Consider the following 19,062-nt stretch of genomic DNA (forward strand, 5'->3'; position numbering starts at 1 on the left):
CCGCCGCCAGCACCGGTGTGTGACACGTTCACTACGGTTACACCACCATTCCGAGCAACTTCCATCCTGCCGGTCTTCCTCGCCTGAGCCGCCGTCACGACATGGTGCCCCGGCACCAGGCCGCCCGTGCTCGTGCCCGCGCCTTGGTGCGGCGGTGGCGGATGCTCCAGGACCTGCATGTTCGTGGACAGCAGGCCGATACTACGACCCGTGGGAATGGCACTGGAAGTCAGCTGCGTGTTCGACAAAATGCCGTTGGAGAGGTTGTACAGCGCTGCGGTGAAGCCGCCCAGAGAGCCGCTGACGCCCCCGGGCCCTGTAACGCCCTCATCCACCGTCGGCAACGCGGCGCTGGGCCCTTGGAGTGAAGACCCATGGGCCTGTAGTTGCTGTTGTTGCTGCTGCTGCTGTAGCAGAGTAAGCAAGTACGGGCTGCCTGGCGTCGCTGCTGCCTGCGGCAATGGCGGCGGTAGTACGGATTGCGCGTGCAGCGGGCCCGTGCTGCTGGCTCGATAGGATGCGGTACTGGTGTCGCGGTACGGCAGCTGCCCGTCGACACGACTGTACAGGGACGAGGCGCTGGACTGTGCCGGCCCCGTCGCGGCGCTGCTGCCGGTGACGACGCTTGACTCATGAGCATGCCAGTACGACTGTTGTACACTCCCCGACGGGCCCGAAGTAATGGTTGAGGGCGAAAAGAGGGAGGTCGCGTTGCTGAGATTGGAGTGCACTCGCATCGGCGGCGAGCGGCGCGACGGCACATGCGCGCTCTTGGTGGCGATAGCGGCGGCCACGGCGCCGTACTCAGCCGCTGCGGCCGCGGCACCAGGACGCGCCGCCGCTGCCAGCGGCATACCTTCACGCGGTCCACCGCTACCGCCGCTGCCGCTGCTGAGCGCCGCTGCAGTCAAGGCCGCCGCGTCGAGGCCGTCGCCAGCGGCGGACGCTCGGGCTGCCGCCGCAGCGGCCTCCGCCGCCGCGTCGTCCGCCGCTCCCGTGTGCGTTGCTGACGCAGGGTGCGGCATCGGCGCCGCCGCGCCGGCGGCTGAGCTCGACGCCGCTTGGCCCGCACGGTCCTTGTCTTGCGGCTTTTGCTGCTGCTTTTGTTGCTGTAACATCACGCTGCTCCGGGGGTTCTCAATGCTACTAGCGGATTGCGCCTTCGTTGGCTGGCGGTGCTGCTGCTGCTGCTGCTGACTAAACTGGGCCGCGTCCTCGCCGGCCGCTGTCGCCGCCGCCGCCGTCGCTCCTGGCGTTCCCGCTCCCGCCGCCGCCGCGGCCCCAGCGGCAGCCGCCGCCGCCATGAGCGCGCGGCCGCTGTGCGTCGAGCGGCGCACCTGGCGGTGGCCTTGCACGTGGGACATGCCAGTGCTAGCGGCTGCGGTGCCGTACGCTGACACCGCCGCGCGCCAGTGGCCCAGCTGCGTGCGGAGGAGGACACATGGGATTTTGCACTCACGCCACATTACATACATACATACATACATACTGGGCAGGTGGCTAGCAGAGGTTAAGGCCTAACTTCTGCTCCCGGAGGTTCCGGGTTCAAATCCGCCTGCCGACCCCTCGGTGCGTGAGGGGTGTTGAATTGGGAGGTGGCCCCCCATCTTGTGGACGGTGTAGGACGTGATTACATCAACTTGCGAGCTGACCAGGAACTACGTTGCGGCGCCGTTGCTGGTGGTGAGTTGCTGAACCCAACGAATACATTCTGAAGTCGGATGGGGTGAATGGATAAGGGTGCCCCTCTAGCAGGGGAGAGCAGGGACTGCCTCGGGAAAGGGGGCCGCTGGCGAAGCTTAACCACCCTGTAACAACATACATACAATACATACACACACCTTTGCAAAGTATGTCCGCGCCGGCCCCAGGCCGCTTGGTCCGCCGCCTCCGAGGGCGCGCGACGTCGCCGCAACAAAGGCAAACTCGTGACAGCCGCTGCTGCCGCCGCCACTGCCCGGGCTGCCACCGCCGCCGCCGCCGCCACCGTCGGCGGCAGGCTGCAACCGGTCTCGTACGGCAGAGCTGACGTGGACACACATCGGGTGGCTGGTCGCACGGAGCTGGTTCGCAACAACCATGACATCACCCTGCGTACGACATTGTGATTGGCAGTTGCTAAATGGCTTCGTTGGTCGTTGCTAGTGGTCGTTTCCTTATTTTGGCTGCTAGACATGCACTGATGCAGTCCTTGTGTACGAACTATTGTACGCGCATGCTGTACGAATCCTTGCTGCGTGGGCTGTCACAGGTACAGAGGGAAGATGCAGTCATGTTTATTAGAAAGGAAGATGTTCTGAAAAAATGATGGAGGCCCCCAAAAATTGGAGCGGTTTCAAATTACGAGTGCTCCGTCCATGGCTCCCTACGACTCCCCCAGCCACACCCAGCAACGCAACCACACGGCATTTTTCAGTCTTCAGATCATTACGACAAAACACATAACAGTACTCGTGCGGCACTGGTATTCTTTTGTGGGGGTCACTTAGTGACTCGGCTCACCAGGAGCGTGTAGCAGGGTCGTGTGCGGCCCACGACACCCGCCACACAGGGGCCTACCGGGGTGGGGTGGGTTGAGGTGGGGCACACACGGGCACACACGGCAATGTGAGTGGTACACGTGAGTGTTAGTGGCAAGGTATGGTGATATGAACTACTACCATCCATTGCGGCGGCTGGCTATAAGGCTGCGAAGGCTGCCGGGGAAAGGTGGAAAAACACCGCCTTGGCGATGGGGGAGGGGGAAGACGAACCACACACGATTGAAGCTGCTGCCAGGGCAAGAGAGTAACCAACGTAGAACTGACCGAAAGGCGTCCGTGGCGACCGTGACCTCGGGATGAAGAAGTGAAGATGATGTCGGAAAAAAACAAAACTACCTACCTAAGCCGCCAGAACTAAAAACGCGGAGTAGTATTGCCAATCCGTAAAGAAGTAGGAGTAGAAAAGTAGTAGTAAAGGCGGCGGAAGCGTAGTGAAATGGTGCTGTCGTAAAGGTGGCGTAAAATTGCTGGCCTGGAGAAATAGCTGATTTGCTGATGCTGAAAAGGCTGTCGGTATGCAAGTGGGGGAGGGGGAAAGGCAGACGGGAGAAAGGGAGGGTTTCCCGGGTGCACGTGGGAGAGAGGAGGGCAAACCGTAATGTAAGCAGACAAACATACCGTCTGTCTGTCTGTTTGTCTTCTTTCTGTGTGAGTGTGTGTATATGAGTGTGCAGCTCTTCCCTCCCTAAGATGAGCAGTTGCGTCATTGGGGCTCAAACATTTCGTGCTTTGAACTCGTGCAATTGTACATACCACCTTCCCCCCTCCCTTTCCCCCTTTTTATTACCAGCTTATCACCCAGTTTTGCTCCAGCCTCTTCCATGCCGCCGCCAGGCCGGCGGCAAACTTTATTCCAGCTCACGTCAACCCTTTTCTCTTCTCACATCAGTTTTGTTTACTTTTTCGCCGCTTTCACACCTGCCTTTACTATTTCACAGCTTGGCTCTACTCGACTGCTCTTCTTCCGCTCTTATTTTAGTCTTAGCGGCTAGGTAGGTAGCCGTTTCCCGCTGTCGTCATCACTACACCACTACATCATCCCGAGGACTGCTGCTTCACAACCGCCGACTGGTCAGTTCTGCTTCCCGTACACCTGCCGCACCACTCTTTCCCCACTTGGCAGCAGCTTCACTCGCTCATGGTTCGTCTTTTCCCCCCTTTCCCTCCTTCCCGCCATCCCTAGCTCGCCGCTGCCGCCGGCCCCCTGCTACCTGCATGAAGGCCGATCTGCACCTCCAGGGGGGGCACTCCCGCTTGGATCTGCGCCTGCTGCTGCTCAGCGAGCGCCGAAACCATACCAGCCGCCACCCGCATCAGTCGCTCCAGGTGGTCCGTGCTGCCGTCCAGTCCCCCCACGGCAATATACTCGTGGCCTGAAGCGCGCGCCGTGGTCATGTGTGTGCGATGGTGGGTGCAAATGGTGGCAGTGATCATGTGATTTGTGTGTGGGCGAGGGGATTTCAGGCCCGTGGAATGTAGAAGATGGACGAAGCCGCGGGCAGGAAGTGCTGACTAAGAAGAAAGGAAGGAGTACGATGTATATGTTTGAAATGGACTGTGTGTCTTTACATGTGAAAATGGGGAAATGCGAGAGATGGAAGGAGCCGTCGCGGTGAAGGTGAGGTGAGGTGAGTGGAGGTGAGTTCTGGGCCTGTTAAACCGGGGTAGGGACCATCATCCCAAACACGCACGCGCACACCCGCGCTGCGACAGGCAGCCTCCCTCTCTTCTTCCTTTCCCCGTGCAAGGAACTCACCTAGGGTCGGCATCTTAGCGACGCTGTGAATCGCACACTGCACATCGAAGGCGGCATGCGCGTCGTGCATGGCCGCCAGCAACGACACCGGCGACTGTACGACAGGCGTGGTGGCGGAGACGCCAGCCGTGACGTGCGGGTCCAACAATACGGCGGTGAGCACGGACACATCAGAGTGCACACGTGTGGCCCAGGGTGACCCATGGGTCAAGTCCGCAAACGCGGGCGGTGGCAGGATATACCGCAACACCGTTAGCGTGGCGTGCGCCGCTGCACGCTGCTGGTGCAGCCGCCTCAGCGTCACCTGCATATTATGTTTCGCCGAGGAAAACATCTTACCAAGAAAACATTAAAAAAAACACTGAAATGATGCTAGAAATATTGGAAAAAACGAAATGCGTCAGAAATCGACAGCACAAGGGGCTGGCGAATCCTGTTAACAAACAACCGACATGCCAAGCCTGTAACTGTTACTTCAAAGTAGACATTCTTCAATCTTCACACCTACACATGCACTCTCCAAACTTCTGCTCTTACGCCCATACCTGTGCTACTACCCTTGCTTCTAGATCCGCAGGATCGAAGGGCGCCTGTAACGTGTCAGCTGCCAAGGAGATGGACGGCACCCCTCGGAGATGCTCCGGAACCACCGCCGTCGCCTGCATGGCCGATGACGACGAAGATACGGATCGGCGGACGGAGCTGCGCGAAGCGGCGAAGCCGCCGTTGCGTACGACACGCAGAATGGGTAGCTCCGCGGCATTCGCACGCTTGCGGATCGCCGTGATCGCCTACTTAGCAGCAGGGGACGGGCCGGGGACGGGCGGCATTGCAACCGGACAGTGGAAAGACCCGGGGTGGGGTGGGGTGAAGAGAACAACGGCGAGGCTACGCTGGCGCAGAAGCGGGAAGTGAGTATACGATGCCATTGGCTTGCAAGTGAAACTGGAAAAGTCAATTAACCAGGGGTCCCGGAGTTCTCTGTGCGCCTGATGCCACGAGGGGCCTAATTTCACGACAAGGCGAATGGTTCTGGGGTTTTCGGGGCTACGAGGCGTCAAATCCGTTCGGGAGTTGACAACAATAACAAGGGTGACAAGGATACCTAGGGACATTGCGCCCCAGGCAGCCCGGTGAAGGGAACGACGACCGGTCGATGGGTGGGTGCGTGCGTGAGTGCTAACGGATCCCCAGAAACTTCGGAACGAGATCGCCGACGCGCTGCCGCCTTCCCACACTTGCTCATTCCTCCTGAACGGACTGGTTTCCCGGGGGGAGGACATCCACACTTGCTAACGTCGCTCGTGTTGAACGCCACGGCTGCAAAGACGGATCTTCGGGTTGCTAGGGCTGCTGCGCACCGGGGGGTTGGTGTCTAGCTCGTGGCTGAAGGGATTGGAACTTGTGATCGTGGTTGGTCCCCACCCCCACCCCCACGACTAGCCCCACATAACGGACCGAACTTTCAACCCTGTTATGGGGGTGAGGCATTGCTGCAGTGAGCGTGCTGCCAGACACGATCGCGAGACCAGGTGGATCAGGGGGTGTACTGGGGGGGGCCGCATGTGTGCCTGCCGGGCGGCACAGCACATGAGCTCAGAAGCTGACGCGGACACTGAGGGGCACCTGTCCGGAGGTCTGTTGTGTGGATTGCTTCTGTGCGCGCCCCAGCACCCCAGCACCCCCTCCTCCGCTGCGATCACCACCACGCGGGTCGATATGCAGGCCACCCACTGCTACTGGTGGTGGGACTGTGGTGCTGCTGCGGTGCCACTGCCTCGGTTATTGTCCGAGGCTGTTGCTGCGGCTGCCACTGCGTGGCCCTATGCTGCATTATGTGGAGTAAGTATTGCTATTGCGATTGCTACAGCTGCTGCTGATACTACTGCTGCTGATACTAATACTGCTACCACTGCCACGGCCACTGCTGCTACAGCAGTTGCGGTCTGCAGCTCTGTCGTTATGCGGCTGTGCGCTGTCCCTGGCGTGCGCTGGTCTCCCACAGTGCTTCCAAACGCTGCAGTGCGACCCGGGGAAGCACAGTGGAATCACAGGGTCGTATGTGCAACCCGGGCACAAAACACAGTGCCCCCGGAGTTTACCCGGCGTAGCAACCCGGGGGGAAGTGGCAGGTCGTGCCGCTGCCCTGCCCTGACTTGCCGGCGCCTATCTTCCAGCAATGCTGCCACACGGCCAACGTCCTCCACAGCCGGACCCTGCTGGACTGAAGCTGTACCGCCGATGAGCCCCTGCCTCCTACCCTCGTGCAAGCCTGTGTGCAGGAGTACCTTGACACGCACGTATGGTGGGTATGGCGTGTGAGCGCTTACTACCAACCCACCCGTGTCGCCGCTTCCGCGCCGCCTGCCAAGTCGTCCTCCTCAACGACCATGCAGTCGGGCAGGTACGGCAGCTCGTCCAGGAACTGCAAACAGCGCTCAAGCGATTCCAGAACCGCTACTTTGAAGCGGTCGTACGGAAGGACGTATGAGAGCCGGTACGCGGCGGCGGGGACGCTGCACAGCACCAGCAGCAGCACCGCGTTCCCCGCATCCGCCAGCTCCGAGAAAGGCACTTTGCGGGAGGCATGCGAGTCCAGGCAGGAGCGAATCGCCCCAAGAAGCTCCTGAAATTCCGCTCCTTCGGTCCACGGGGCCCCGGGGGCGTTTGCAGCGGGCCGGCCAAGCGACGTTGACGGCTCGCCCATCATCGAGGCAGGGCTTTTGGGCCCGTCCTTCGTTCCGCAGGCGCAGCGGCATGCACGAGTAAGATGGAGAGTAATTCATATGGAATAAAGGTCTTGCGGCGATAGCGGCAGCCGCGGTGGCACCCCTCGCCTAGCTGCTGACTACGAAAGGTCGCCGGTGTTTTTGCTTACCTTTCCCAATCGGTTCCATGTATTAGAGAAGAATACTACGCTCGCGACAGCCCAGCCGACCACAAGCTGTAGAAAGGTGCAAGTGACGAGCCGAATTTGGTTTAGAGGCACCATTCCCAGGCGGCAAAGACCGCGTTACTATGCGGATATCTTACAGCTAGAAGCTTGCCACCCAGCGCTTCGAGCGCCGTTGCGCTGCTTGGAGAGGTTGCCCACGCGAGAAGTGCGTCATACTGTGACAACGCAAGTGCTAACGCAACAAGGCCGATAATAATTAATGCAATCCCCGTTCCAGTTGCCAGGCCTTCCATATTTACTCACGTGCAAGGCTGTAAGCTAAGCCCCGAGACAACTAACAGCGCAAATAAACCCTGACTCATGGCATCACAATTCCACAGCACGAGCGTTAAGACCTGTACAATCTTCTTGATTTCTTGAGGTAAAGCAAAAAAACGCAAGAAGGTACGTATGCTGTCGTACGCAGTAGTCGGAGCTCCAGTCCATTCCTTGCGGGGTTACGAGGGACGACTGTTATCTGGTATTTTATTCGCTGAGACAGTCACCTGATGGCATGCTCCTTATGAGTCATTAGGTAATGCCGTTGGTCGCGGCCCCACACCTATATGTCCGTAGCTTTCCGTTGGCTGTCCACCGTGCAGTCTTTCCTGACGATGCTTCAAGCATACAAGCGTTCATGGCCAGCAAACCCACGCATCGTGCAGACGCGGGAACGCCCCTGCCAAGTGCTGTACATTACCATCACCCTAAAAGCCATCCAATACACATTATTTGTGAATTGTATGACACCGTTGGATGGATTTGCTGCCAAGATAGGGTGTTAGTAGATATATGGCGCAAATGCTGTCCGAGGATGCCCGGACGCTGGAGATCCGAGAAGCCCCTGTTACCCCTTGGCCGCTCCTTATCTCCAAGTGTTCCCCTGCGCCCTAGCAAATATCTTCACAATCTTACACACTTTCACGCGTGCTTCTTCGACCCCTCCTTTCCGTGCGCCCTTTTCTTCCAGCCTGCGGTACAATCCAACCTCCATCCCAACCTCCGTCTGTCTTGCCTTATCTGGCAGTTCGCTACGAACCCCGATTTCCAAGAGACTCCTTTATAGAGCACACACAAAGCCAAGCCACTATGGCTTTACCTTTGCTAAGGACAAGCCCATAGCCTACAACTCAGTATCTAGCCGAGCCGAGTGGCCAGCATTGCGCCTTGCTTCTGACCGGGGCAGTCAAAAGAATTGCTCTCCCCGACCGTGTGTCCTACCCTCTACTTCGCATTTCAATTCTTCCCTGATAAGCCTTTTATGCCCCTGCGTCCGCACAACCCGTCTCGAGCCGCCCCTCCACATTCATGCTCAGCCTTTCTCACCACGTTCTTAAAGCTCGAATTCGTCCCCGCCCTCCATCCGACCCAGCATGCTTCGCTTGCTAATACTACCTCCATGATGTTGGCCATGGCCAGCCGTGATTCCTTGCGCCCATACGAGTTCCCCATGAGCCCTGTTTTCCTTTTTCCCGACCACCCGCTGCTTTTAACTTTTCCATGTCTGGCTGTCTTACAATGTTGGGTGCCATGCTGGCCTCTTACGAGTCATCTGTGTTTGCGGTCTTGCGTGGGTCCCGTGCGGTTCTTCAACAGCGTCTTTGTTGGCAGAGAATCCTTGAAACCACCCTCCCTTGCAACAACACCGAGACCACCGAAACACCCCCACCGGCTCCTCGTTTTTTGTGTGAGTCGCTTTTCTTAGCGTGATGACACGGCTTACGTGATTGCCTGCAGCCCCTAGCTCCCCTTGGGTTGCCCTGGCAATCACTTTCGCTGTCCCATCTTCTAGGCTCCAAATGGTGCCCACTCCTGCTTCTTACCTTCCTACCTACCTACCTACCTATTTGCCTACCACCCACATGGTGAGCGTTCTCCATCCAAAACCCTCTCCTCCCCCTTCCTCATCCCTACTGCCCGAATAAGACGTTAATTACGTCTTCGGCACAAGACGTCCTGCTCCGCCTTCCCACCCTGCTATCCGCCTTCCTACCCTTTTCCCCATTCCCGGTGCCATCCTTCCCAGCGGGAGGGCGTTTTGTTACGTGGTGGTCTGGCCCAGCATGTACTTTCGAAGGTTAAACACGCCTCCCTGGCCCCCATTCGCATCGTGAAGTGCTCCCTGCACCGCCGCCAGCTGCCGTAACAACAGCTCCACCTGGCTCCGCTGCTGCGATAGAAGGGTCCCACGACCCGCCGCTGCCGCTGCCGACGATGCCGACGCCATCAGCGGCTGCTGCTCCGGAACACCTCGCAACTGCAACACTGCCCCTTCCGATCCGGATGTAGCCGCGCCGGCAGCGCCGGCGGCTCCGCCGACGCCAATGTCCGAAGCCACCACCAGTACGGCAGCGTTGACGGCGTCTGCGACGGCATCGCGCTGCGCCCTGTCGAGCAAGTGCGCCAAGGGCGAGGCCTCAGGATTCTGATAGGCTACCAGTGCCACGACGTCGCGAAGGGACGACTCCAGGGACGCTGCTGACGGGCCCCGCAGCTGAGCCAGAGTACTCTGTGCAAACATCACCGCCTCCTCCACACGACCGCACCTGCGGGGGCCCGGGGACAACCGCAGCAGCAGGATGGAGCCGTACGCATGGCGAGTTGGAGATGGAGGCAAACGGCGAAAAAGTGGAGAACAAAGCATCGCCATGTCCGTACGGAGCGGATGCTCGCAGTTCAGCTCAACTTACCATTCCTACGGGGTTTGGCTGCGGTTATCACCAATTGTCTTTCCATGCTGCAAGAACGGAAAACGGAGGTCCTGTCCAAAACCACTCTCCCACATCCACGCGCACCTGACTAGCTCGATGTATTTTTGGCATGCCAGCTGGAAGTGCACCACCCCGAAACGTACAGCATCCGCCAGCACCACCGGACACTGCGCCGTCAGCAGTGCCAGCGCCCCATCCACGTCACCTGCCATGAGGCAGCTGCGCAGGCGTGCACGCAGGCCCAGCGCTGTGCCGTCGTCTGCGGCGGCGGGTGAGCCATCATCGGCGGTTGCAGCGACCGCTGCAGCACTGCGGCCACGGATAAGCGGGTCCGACCCGGCACAATTAGGTGTCCGACACGCGTCGTCAGAAGGGGGAATCAGCACGCAAAATAGCACAAGGGAGAAATATAGAAAATGAGAACCCTGAAACACCCCCGACGTGGTGTTTGTCCGCAAAAGGGAACAAACCGGTGCGAAGGGATATCGACAGCGCATGGTAATTAAGCGCTACACGGTTGGCGTGCTCCCCAAGCCCAACCTCAGCCCGCCCAGCCCAAGCTATCTATAAAGCTGCCGCACTTGCTGTCGGCTGCTGCCGTCGCTGCCGCCACAGCCGCTGGCTGCTGCTGCTGCTCTTCCCCGAGGAGTCCGGCGGCCAGGTCGAAGGCGCGCAGCGTCTCCTCGTAGCCGTAGTGCAGCAGGTACTGTCGCACGAGCTTGTGGGTGATGCCGGGTGAGACAGGGATCCTGTTCGCACACACGACGTGAGATGACACCGTCAGGGTGAGCACACAGGATCAGGACATTATCTACTCGTGTGTGTGTGCGTGTGTGTGTGTGTGTGTGTGTGTCATAACCTCATCATGTCACCAAAACACATGAGTGGTTTAAAGCACTGTGGACACACGGCGAAAGGCTCCCGTACACCCGTACCAAATCTTCCTTTTTTCCCCCAAAACAGGTCGGTGCGATCGAAACGCACGGTACGCCATCGGCAATCAAGGACAAGAGTGCTAAGGACCAGGACCCGCCTGCGCGATGTCGACCATAACCTTACCTTTCCACTGCAGCCCGCTCCGCAGCCCTCTCTTCTGCCAACATGCCCTGCCAGGAGGCATCAATCACAAGACACGCGTCCGTGCAGCGCAGACGGAGAGAGGGAACGGAAGCAATTCTAGGTTTTCCAAGAAATCGCGGACCAAACGTAAGTAAATAAAAATTACATAATGTATAATAAACAAAACATGAAACATAAATGACATGGAACAACCGATAGATCTAGAGGCCTAACGAGAGCAACGGTGAAGGAGGAGGACGGTGGTCCCGAGCGCACCCGAATGCGGGCGCGAACGGGTAAGGTGCAGGCGACTGGGTGCGGAATGGTCGAGGGGATGTGGCGTGTGACCTGCTGAATCGTATCTTCGGCTGATGCCCTGGGGCCCCCTCATGCCTTGTACGGGCTGCCGTATGGGCTACCTTTGGAAGGTAACGCAGCTCTGTAAGATGTAACATAAGCACACGCACACATACATACATTTATACATACATACATACAATATATAGAATGGTTGTCTGATATGGCGCCATTTGGTCACGAATACTTAGCCATGGCGCGACAAGCGCCGATTAAAATACCAAGTAGCATAGGTTGCCAGAACATTGGGAGCAGCAGCTCTCCCTTGCTGTAAAACGGCAGAGCGTTCAGAATTTTGAGGAAGTTTGGACTGCAGCTACCGTATCCTGATTAGGACACAGATCCGAGCACGGGACATGCCGTGCAGAAGTCGCTTTAGCTTCCGCGCCAATGGGACGCGTTCTACTGGACAGGGGGACAGGAGGACCGAAAGCTCATCTGCAAGTTCACTCGTAACCTGGAGACTATCTGCATTGAGGCAGTTCGGTGTACGACGAATAAATAAGTTGACATTAAACAATGTTCACAGCCATCATTGTTGTTGTTTGTGCTCTATGCGCTTGAGCCGCCGCATATATCTGTGGGAAGCTAGCCAACATGACCAGCCATTCCGCGTCGTGGCAGTGCACCGCAGGCACGAATGCAATCCAACCCCTCCCCTTTCCCTCGCACCCGTCCATACATGGCGCACACAGCACGGACAGCTTCAACCCCACCACCCGCGCCATGCCCCAGTACCCAAACAATCCGTGAGACCTCCATCCCACCTCCCACCGCCCTCCTGACTGGTACAGCACTTCCAGCACAACTTCCACTTTAATAACTTCCACTTCCAAAAAGGCGCGAACCCATCCGCCCCGTCTGTCGCACCCGGCATTTGCCGCGACGGCGATAACCCGCCAACTCACCTCCACGTCAAACATGAAAGGCTTCTGGCCGAAGTTCACCTGGACCATCTCGCCCGTACTGCAGCAGCCATCCAACCATCCATTCGTACATCCATTCATGTAAACCAGTTTCGGGACGACAACACAACATTACGAAAGTGTGCAGCATGTGCAACACAAAACCAAGCGGGATGGGATATAGCGTCAGCGAATCACGGCGGTCGGAACATGCAAGAATGCGAGAAAACAACACATAGTGGATAACGCATGGAAACGGACGGCTTCGGGGCCAGGGATGCCACGAGTATGGCGAGGGGATGTGTAAACTGTGGAAGCCAGACAGCTGTGGGCTGTGCGGGCCCAAGCACAATTAAAGAAGGCACGGCGTGCACCATGAGCACCACCTCTCTCCCCCGGCCTCTGCCGTGTCCAATCGGCAACCTTATCTCCGTGACGGATGACGCCATCCTTCCCGCCCGGCGCCCGCCCCCAAAGAAGAACTGATTATCCTCTTTTGTGCTGAAGGCCTCTTGACCCTGCCTCTTTCCTTACCTGTGCAGGCCAATGGTCGGGTAGAGGCCCGCCCGCACGGGTCTGTGCGCAACATTGAGCTTAGTGCCATTCTTACTGAGGGGGCGTAAGGGGTCGAAAGGCGGAGGATTATACATATACACGCCGTTGTCATTTGCAACAAGGAATTTGAAAAGGTCAACTGATGACGAAGACGGCTGGGCGGCGCAAGACATGAACCACGGGGCGCCCACACAAACGTTGACTGGATTGGGAGCTGCTGCGGCCCAGCGATAATCAGGAGATATGTATCATGGAGCCAGGCAGCTAATGGAGCTAGCTTCTGGATTATCCCCCAGCGGCGCCGTTTGTCTCACGTGAAGAACAACTCCTGACGGCCCAGATGGATGCCAGCGCCTACGGTGTCGCCGGTTCCGAAGGTTGGGCCTGTGGGCCCGGTACGGCGCCGGGGGAGGCAGCGCAGCGCAGAACAGCCCCACGTAAGGTGTGTGGCTGAACAAGGGACGGAGGCTGTTTGATATGTTGGGAGTTCTTGCACAGGTACCCCTCTTGCATGACCTTGGCTTAGGGAACATTTCCTGCCATGTGCGGCATACGGGTTCACATCGTCGTTACGTCTGCAAGCGTGAACCCTTTCGGCTTGTGGACCCCTTAGGTTCGGCAGTAGTTGTTGCTACAGCACGCCAGGCAAGTGCTTTTTGAAGGCGACCGCCGCCAGAGAGAGCAGGTCGTCTGCTGGTGGCTTGGGTGGTAGGGAGCAAAACCACAAGCGTGCCCATGAAACGCAGCCCAGGCATATGCTGGGAGGATTTTGCGTGCTTGTATTGATACAAGGTCATACATACGGAGCCCCATGCAGCATTCCTTCGTTCGTCTGAACCATAAGTACGGATCTTCGCCTACCGTAGTCTTCGCCCATGCCCGTCTCAATAAATTTCCTGCCGTCGTCGCCATGGTAGCCATACGAATTGCTTTCCCACCTGCATCGGCCGGCCAAGTTGCAGTTGTGTCCCGCCCAGGAGGCAACTAGGGTTCTATGACTCGTGAGTGAAACGGATGCTGCCGCGTACCCTGGCTGGCGAGTCAACTTGAACGACTTGTCAGAAAAACCTATCGCAATTTTGGCATGGAGGCCCTGGTCTAACACGGTGAGTTCGTAGTAATATACAGTGCAATTTGAAGGAACAGGGTGATTAGCTTGGATGGCTCCCTGTGGCAAACGTGAAGAGGATTTCCTGTGAGCTCCCCGATAGACTCTGTCCAGTTCGTTTCTCCTTTGCAAGAGAGAAATCTTACTACGTCATTGTGGTGCAGCGCATCACGTGTGTAGCGCACTGTAAACTTGTCCTTCAACTCTAGTCCATAGCCCTGGCGGGCAGGATTAAGCTCACTAGGCCATGGTTGTTGGGTTCGCTGCTCCATGGCTGGGAAGCTCCTGAATTGAAGTATGGTGCGAATGAATCTACCTACAGTAAGAGGTCGCGAGGTAAGTACTTTACAACATTGAAACTCTGTTAACGAAAGCACGCAGAGTAGCACCTGTCGCTCCGGAACCGTTACGCGGCTTTGTTTCCACACTACGCTTCCTGCCGACGCAACAATAATCACAATATATAATTCTCGTGCGTAAAGATTGGGTGTTTTTGATTCGATACCGAACGACCGAAGACCATGGCTCCCAGTGGAGAAGTGCACCTTGACCTCGCGCTTTCGGCGCTGACAAGCATGGGCGGTGTTATGGGCTATGTACGGAAAAAGTCTTTGCCTTCGGTAGGTACCTAACTTCCCAGGGAAGGGAAGACCGTGCACTTCACTCGGCGACGTTTGTGCGCGCAGCTGATCGGCGGTCTTACTTTCAGCGTGGCATACGGTACAGCCGCATACATTATACAGGTATGCGCGGGCCGTGCATTGAGCGGTGAGGGCACGTTTGTGCTCCGTACAGCGAGGATATGGCGACTATGGGGGTGTGACAATTCATTACGCGCAAGGCAGGTCCGGCAGGGACCCCTAGTAAGGCCGCATCATGCTGGTCACATCGGCGTAGGGACAACCTTCCTGCATGTGCTGTGGTGACATCTGCTTGCCCAGGGGAATTGTGTCTTGTCACGTTCCGATGCCGTAATTGGGTCCTTGCTACGGATCAATGGATTCTGTAATGCGAACCTGTGGGGGGAAATGGAAGCCTGGACGCTGCGTGCACAGGCACGCAATTCCAGGTCTGCGTGCAGAATCAGCGGTCTTCGGAAGGTCGCAAAAGGTGGTAAGCTAGCCACTCTGCAGTGGGAGTTCATACGTGGAAGAGGCAAAGGCTAAACCAGGATTTTACGGCGTCCTGCTGTACCCTCTAGCTGCTGCGTTCCCAGGCCCTTCTCGTCTCGACAAGCTTATGCCCGACTGCGCTAACCCGCGTCCCGGTTTCCATGACCCTGCCGTACAGTCGAAAGACGCCTTCTTGGGCCACAGCGTCGGCTGCGCCACTTCAGCTTTGATGACAACCATAATGGGTATGCGACTTGCTAAGACCAAAAAGGTCATGCCGGCTGGAATTCTGACGGGTGTAGGTTTGCTAGGCTTTGTGTATCACGCCCAGAAAGCCCGCCAGTGGGCATAGGTTTGGTCAGGTTTGATAGGCGTTGCATACCACGCCCAGAAACCCGCCAGTGGACATAACCCAAGTGCGCAAACCTTTATTATCCTGCCGTATTGCTAATTTCGGTCGCCCTTATAAAGGTTCTTGGCTCCTGTTGATAAGTGATGCCTGGGCCTGGCAGTGCCGTGCGTGCTCAGCTAAACGGCAGCTTTGCTACTGCTTGGCACACCGACAAGGTTTTTGCATGAAGCTTGGGATTAAGATTGGGTGTGCCCACGGCGTTGCAAGGGCGGCAAAGATGGCAGGTGTCCGCAACGGCCTCATTTCTTTGTCTTTCCGAATTCTAGGTGGTAATCCAGGCTAGATGCAGACCAGTCATTATTCTGTATGACAATTTATGTGAAGGAGTGGTGCATAACGGGGGTGTGCGCCAAGGTCCAGACGACTTGTTTTGTTTTTTCCTGTTGAAGAGAGCGCTCCTGGGTTGATAAGCAAACATCCGATATTATGGTGTCAGATGTCTGTAAAAATGTTGTGTCAATCGAGAAGGTGGATGCGGAGAATCATTATTTCGGTGACCTGGTGCAACGGCCCCGTACTGCAATGATTAACCCGTTAAGTTGCGTATAACTTGTTTTAAACCCTTGCGTTATGTCAATCCGTCAGAGCCTTGGAAACATTAGCGCGCCAATTGGGCATACCTTTTGCATTCTTTGCAAGTCTTACACCGATCGACCTGCCGGCGCGCTCGCTTTCCTCCTTTGAGGTTCTCTGCAAATTGAATTGAAAGATGTCCTTCTACAGGTGTGAAACAGTACCGCAGCTCTTTGATTTGTCAACATATGTAACGGGCCGCAAAAGCGTTTCAGCGTCGGCGCACCTGAGACAACGCGCGACGGCGATTCTCAAGCTACCACTTTTGGATCTTGTGTTGCAGGGGCACCGCTTCCCACCCATGGCACGACCTTCACCCAGGGAACGAGGCTCCCAACGTTGTGAACTGTGTGATTGAAATCCCTCGCGGCTCGAAGGTCAAGTACGAGCTCGACAAGGACACCGGTCTGTGCTTTGTGGACCGTATCCTTTACTCTTCTGTCGTCTATCCCCATAACTACGGCTTCGTGCCAAAGACTCTCTGTGAGGATGGCGACCCGCTGGACGTGCTTGTCCTGATGCAGGAGCCCGTTGTGCCAATGTGCTTTTTGCGGGTGAGGAATATTGCGTTCCTTGTAATTTTCATTGGGTGGCTTATTCTCTCCCTTTAACGGACGGCTAAGATGTGCTGGAGCTGTGTTGCCCTACCCACCAGCCGTTTTGCACATCCTGCTGACTCCCGGCTGCTGCACGTGCTCACAGGCAAAGCCAATAGGTGTCATGCAAATGCTCGATCAAGGCGAGCGGGACGACAAGCTCATTGCTGTGCATGCGGACGACCCCGAGTTTAAGGGTTTCACAGACATCAACCAATTGCCACCGCACCGCCTTGCGGAGATCAAGCGGTGAGAGCGGGAAGACGGGTCTTAAACCCCAGACATGCATCCGGCATTATTTGGTAAATCACCTGGGCCCTATGCGCATTGTCGGGATCCACCGCAGAGTTATACACGGCTTGGGTTGGTAACATGATTCCGCTGTTTGGTGTAGGTTCTTCGAGGACTACAAGAAGAATGAGCACAAGGAGGTCATTGTCGACGATTTCCTCGGGTCAGAGGAGGCGAAGAAGGTCGTCAAGGACTCACTGGTATGTGCGTTGCGCATGTCCGCGCGTGTTGCTTGCCTACATGGCGCCTGACTGAATGTTTGGCGCTTATTGTGGTTCTCCTTAAATGCAGAACCTGTACCAAGAGCACTACGTGCCACGGAAGCTCCGGAACCTGTACGAGTAAAGTCAACCGCTGTGCAGCAGGAGCGTGAGAGCTGAGTGAGCCACACGGTGTAATTATTCCTTGGCTTTTTCGGACGTGCGGCGTTGTGCCAGCGCAGGCAGCTCTGGTATATCCCGACGTGGACTATGGGCCTTATTACTAAGGGGGTATTGGGGTTTTCATGGACGGACGGGTTAGTGCGGGTACGCTATGCATCTGCATAACGACATTACGACGGCGTAATGATGACAGCGTGTTCCCAGAAGTCAGCGGCTACACTTGACAGGCTTGCACACGGGTATTATGTGTTTGTCGACGAGACTAGGGGCGACAAGGGCTTTGTCCCCGAACTGCAGCGTTGACGGTGACGTTATCAGCTGCAAATTTGCTGCTAATGCATATTGTGTTCGCGGCGAGAAATCATCGAAATATAACACAGCTGAAGTACGACACGTAATCTCAACTGCTGCAATACCAGGAATAAAATGTAACTATGATACGTGGATTGACTGGTGGTATTTTATGGGTTGTGTCGCCTACGTAGTGACTCTTCGGATTCAGCGCCCAAGCCGGGAATGCAGAAAAAAGCAACTGCTACTATCTGAATTGTATTGGGCCAGTTGAGCTTGCAACAGAGGACTTTCGGAGAACCGGTCTGTTATCCCTTCGAGCCAGGCCGGGCCATGGCCACTCGGCAAGGTTATTTTGTGAAATGCTATTCCATGAGCATGTAAGGATACCCCTCAATTTCTCAGGTATAATTCACAAAGAGGTCGATAACGTGTCCTGACGGTTGCAATCGTTACAGCGGCATGAACGGGGAAGCCACAAACGCGGCACTTAGGTTAAGTTATACTGATATCATCGTTTAGTTTTTGCATTACACATGGAAAACAGCCCTTACAAGAATTGAAGATCTAAAGGTTTTGATGCCTTTTTACACGCTCAAAGTACGGCTTGTCGTTCCCGTTAGGCTTCTCCCGGTGGCCCTCCAACTCAACCTTAGATGTTTTTGTGGAACCTTTTACCGAAAGATTTGCGACGTATCCTGACAAGAGGTAGAGTGCACGTACACTGGTTCAAGCTTTCTAATGCTGGAATGTCTGGACTCTGGATCGATCCATTCTAATAGGAACCCTAAATAACAGCTCCACCTTTCTGACGAAAGCACCTTTCCGGGGAAGGTGTGCCATAGGCTGAGGCCATGGAGGACTCTTCACGCGCTTGGGCGGTGAGCGGGGTTGCATCAGCATGAACCATGCATAAACATGTTTCATCTACTTCATGTTTATGCTCGAAACCTCCTGACTTGGATCGCGTGGAAAGGGCACCTCGGGACTTCCTCGGGACTTCCTTGCCATATGGGCTTAACTTGCTGCACTGCCCCCCAGCTTTTAGATGTGTTGATAGCGATAGTGGTTGGCTGTTTCATAAGCACAGGTTGTTTCTTACTGCGGCATGTTGTCAACATGTGGTTCGAAGGACATACGCATGCTTTGCATGTGACATGATGTGAAATTCTATTGCCATAAAAGTATATTTGAGGGAGCCGCGGCATTCCATGTGCCTTCTGGTTGCCTGAATTTCCGCTTCCCCGCGCTTTGCTTTACCGACATCAGTCTGCGAGCTTGCCTCCGGCGAATCGCGTTGCATCGCCGCGGACAGCAAATGGAAACGGTTATCAGCCCGTTGTGACAGAAGCCTGGGCGGAACCGCCACCGAATTCGTCGCACTTTTTGCCCGACATCCGTGAGCATCCATCTCGTCAAAGCCAGCAACGCGTTCCACTATATCCGCTCCCCCCCGAAGTACCATCAGCTGAGGC

General features: G+C 56.4%; 3 protein-coding genes across 3 annotated transcripts; 2 read left to right on the forward strand and 1 right to left on the reverse strand.

Moving 5' to 3' along the window:
- Positions 1–8,934: 8,934 nt before the first annotated feature.
- VOLCADRAFT_106503 (uncharacterized protein) lies at positions 8,935–13,989 on the reverse strand. The gene is made up of 8 exons (XM_002954723.1): positions 13,850–13,989; positions 13,683–13,759; positions 13,136–13,205; positions 12,801–12,875; positions 12,270–12,327; positions 11,005–11,051; positions 10,030–10,254; positions 8,935–9,780 (listed from the first exon to the last, which is right to left on the reverse strand). Exons 2-8 carry the CDS (start codon positions 13,696–13,698, stop codon positions 9,276–9,278), a joined length of 996 nt encoding a protein of 331 aa, XP_002954769.1. The 5' UTR covers positions 13,699–13,759; positions 13,850–13,989; the 3' UTR covers positions 8,935–9,275.
- Positions 13,990–14,407: 418 nt separating this feature from the next.
- On the forward strand, positions 14,408–15,913 carry VOLCADRAFT_106504 (uncharacterized protein). The gene is made up of 3 exons (XM_002954669.1): positions 14,408–14,549; positions 14,616–14,672; positions 15,220–15,913. Exons 1-3 carry the CDS (start codon positions 14,451–14,453, stop codon positions 15,391–15,393), a joined length of 330 nt encoding a protein of 109 aa, XP_002954715.1. The 5' UTR covers positions 14,408–14,450; the 3' UTR covers positions 15,394–15,913.
- Positions 15,914–16,026: 113 nt separating this feature from the next.
- On the forward strand, positions 16,027–17,984 carry VOLCADRAFT_76427 (uncharacterized protein). Its single transcript, XM_002954670.1, has 5 exons — positions 16,027–16,176; positions 16,310–16,580; positions 16,729–16,871; positions 17,017–17,113; positions 17,205–17,984. The coding sequence occupies exons 1-5, from the start codon at positions 16,163–16,165 to the stop codon at positions 17,256–17,258; spliced, it is 579 nt and encodes a 192-aa protein (XP_002954716.1). The 5' UTR covers positions 16,027–16,162; the 3' UTR covers positions 17,259–17,984.
- Positions 17,985–19,062: the final 1,078 nt, after the last annotated feature.

This window comes from Volvox carteri (assembly GCF_000143455.1).
Source record: "Volvox carteri f. nagariensis unplaced genomic scaffold VOLCAscaffold_45, whole genome shotgun sequence".
NCBI classification, from domain to species: domain Eukaryota; kingdom Viridiplantae; phylum Chlorophyta; class Chlorophyceae; order Chlamydomonadales; family Volvocaceae; genus Volvox; species Volvox carteri.

What these genes read in the sequence shown, in the direction of transcription:
- VOLCADRAFT_106503 (XM_002954723.1), bottom strand. An exon ending in CCGACCATTGGCCTGCACAG is followed by an intron (nt 12,328 to 12,800) that starts GTAAGGAAAGAG and finishes TGGCTGCTGCAG; the next exon opens with TACGGGCGAGATGGTCCAGG. An exon ending in AAATACATCGAGCTAGTCAG is followed by an intron (nt 9,781 to 10,029) that starts GTGCGCGTGGAT and finishes GGGCCCCCGCAG; the next exon opens with GTGCGGTCGTGTGGAGGAGG.
- VOLCADRAFT_106504 (XM_002954669.1), top strand. Translation starts at nt 14,451, where the DNA reads ATGGCTCCCAGTGGAGAAGTGCACCTTGACCTCGCGCTTTCGGCGCTG. An exon ending in GGAAAAAGTCTTTGCCTTCG is followed by an intron (nt 14,550 to 14,615) that starts GTAGGTACCTAA and finishes TTGTGCGCGCAG; the next exon opens with CTGATCGGCGGTCTTACTTT. An exon ending in CAGCCGCATACATTATACAG is followed by an intron (nt 14,673 to 15,219) that starts GTATGCGCGGGC and finishes CCTGCCGTACAG; the next exon opens with TCGAAAGACGCCTTCTTGGG.
- VOLCADRAFT_76427 (XM_002954670.1), top strand. An exon ending in CGCCTTGCGGAGATCAAGCG is followed by an intron (nt 16,872 to 17,016) that starts GTGAGAGCGGGA and finishes TGTTTGGTGTAG; the next exon opens with GTTCTTCGAGGACTACAAGA. An exon ending in AGGTCGTCAAGGACTCACTG is followed by an intron (nt 17,114 to 17,204) that starts GTATGTGCGTTG and finishes CCTTAAATGCAG; the next exon opens with AACCTGTACCAAGAGCACTA.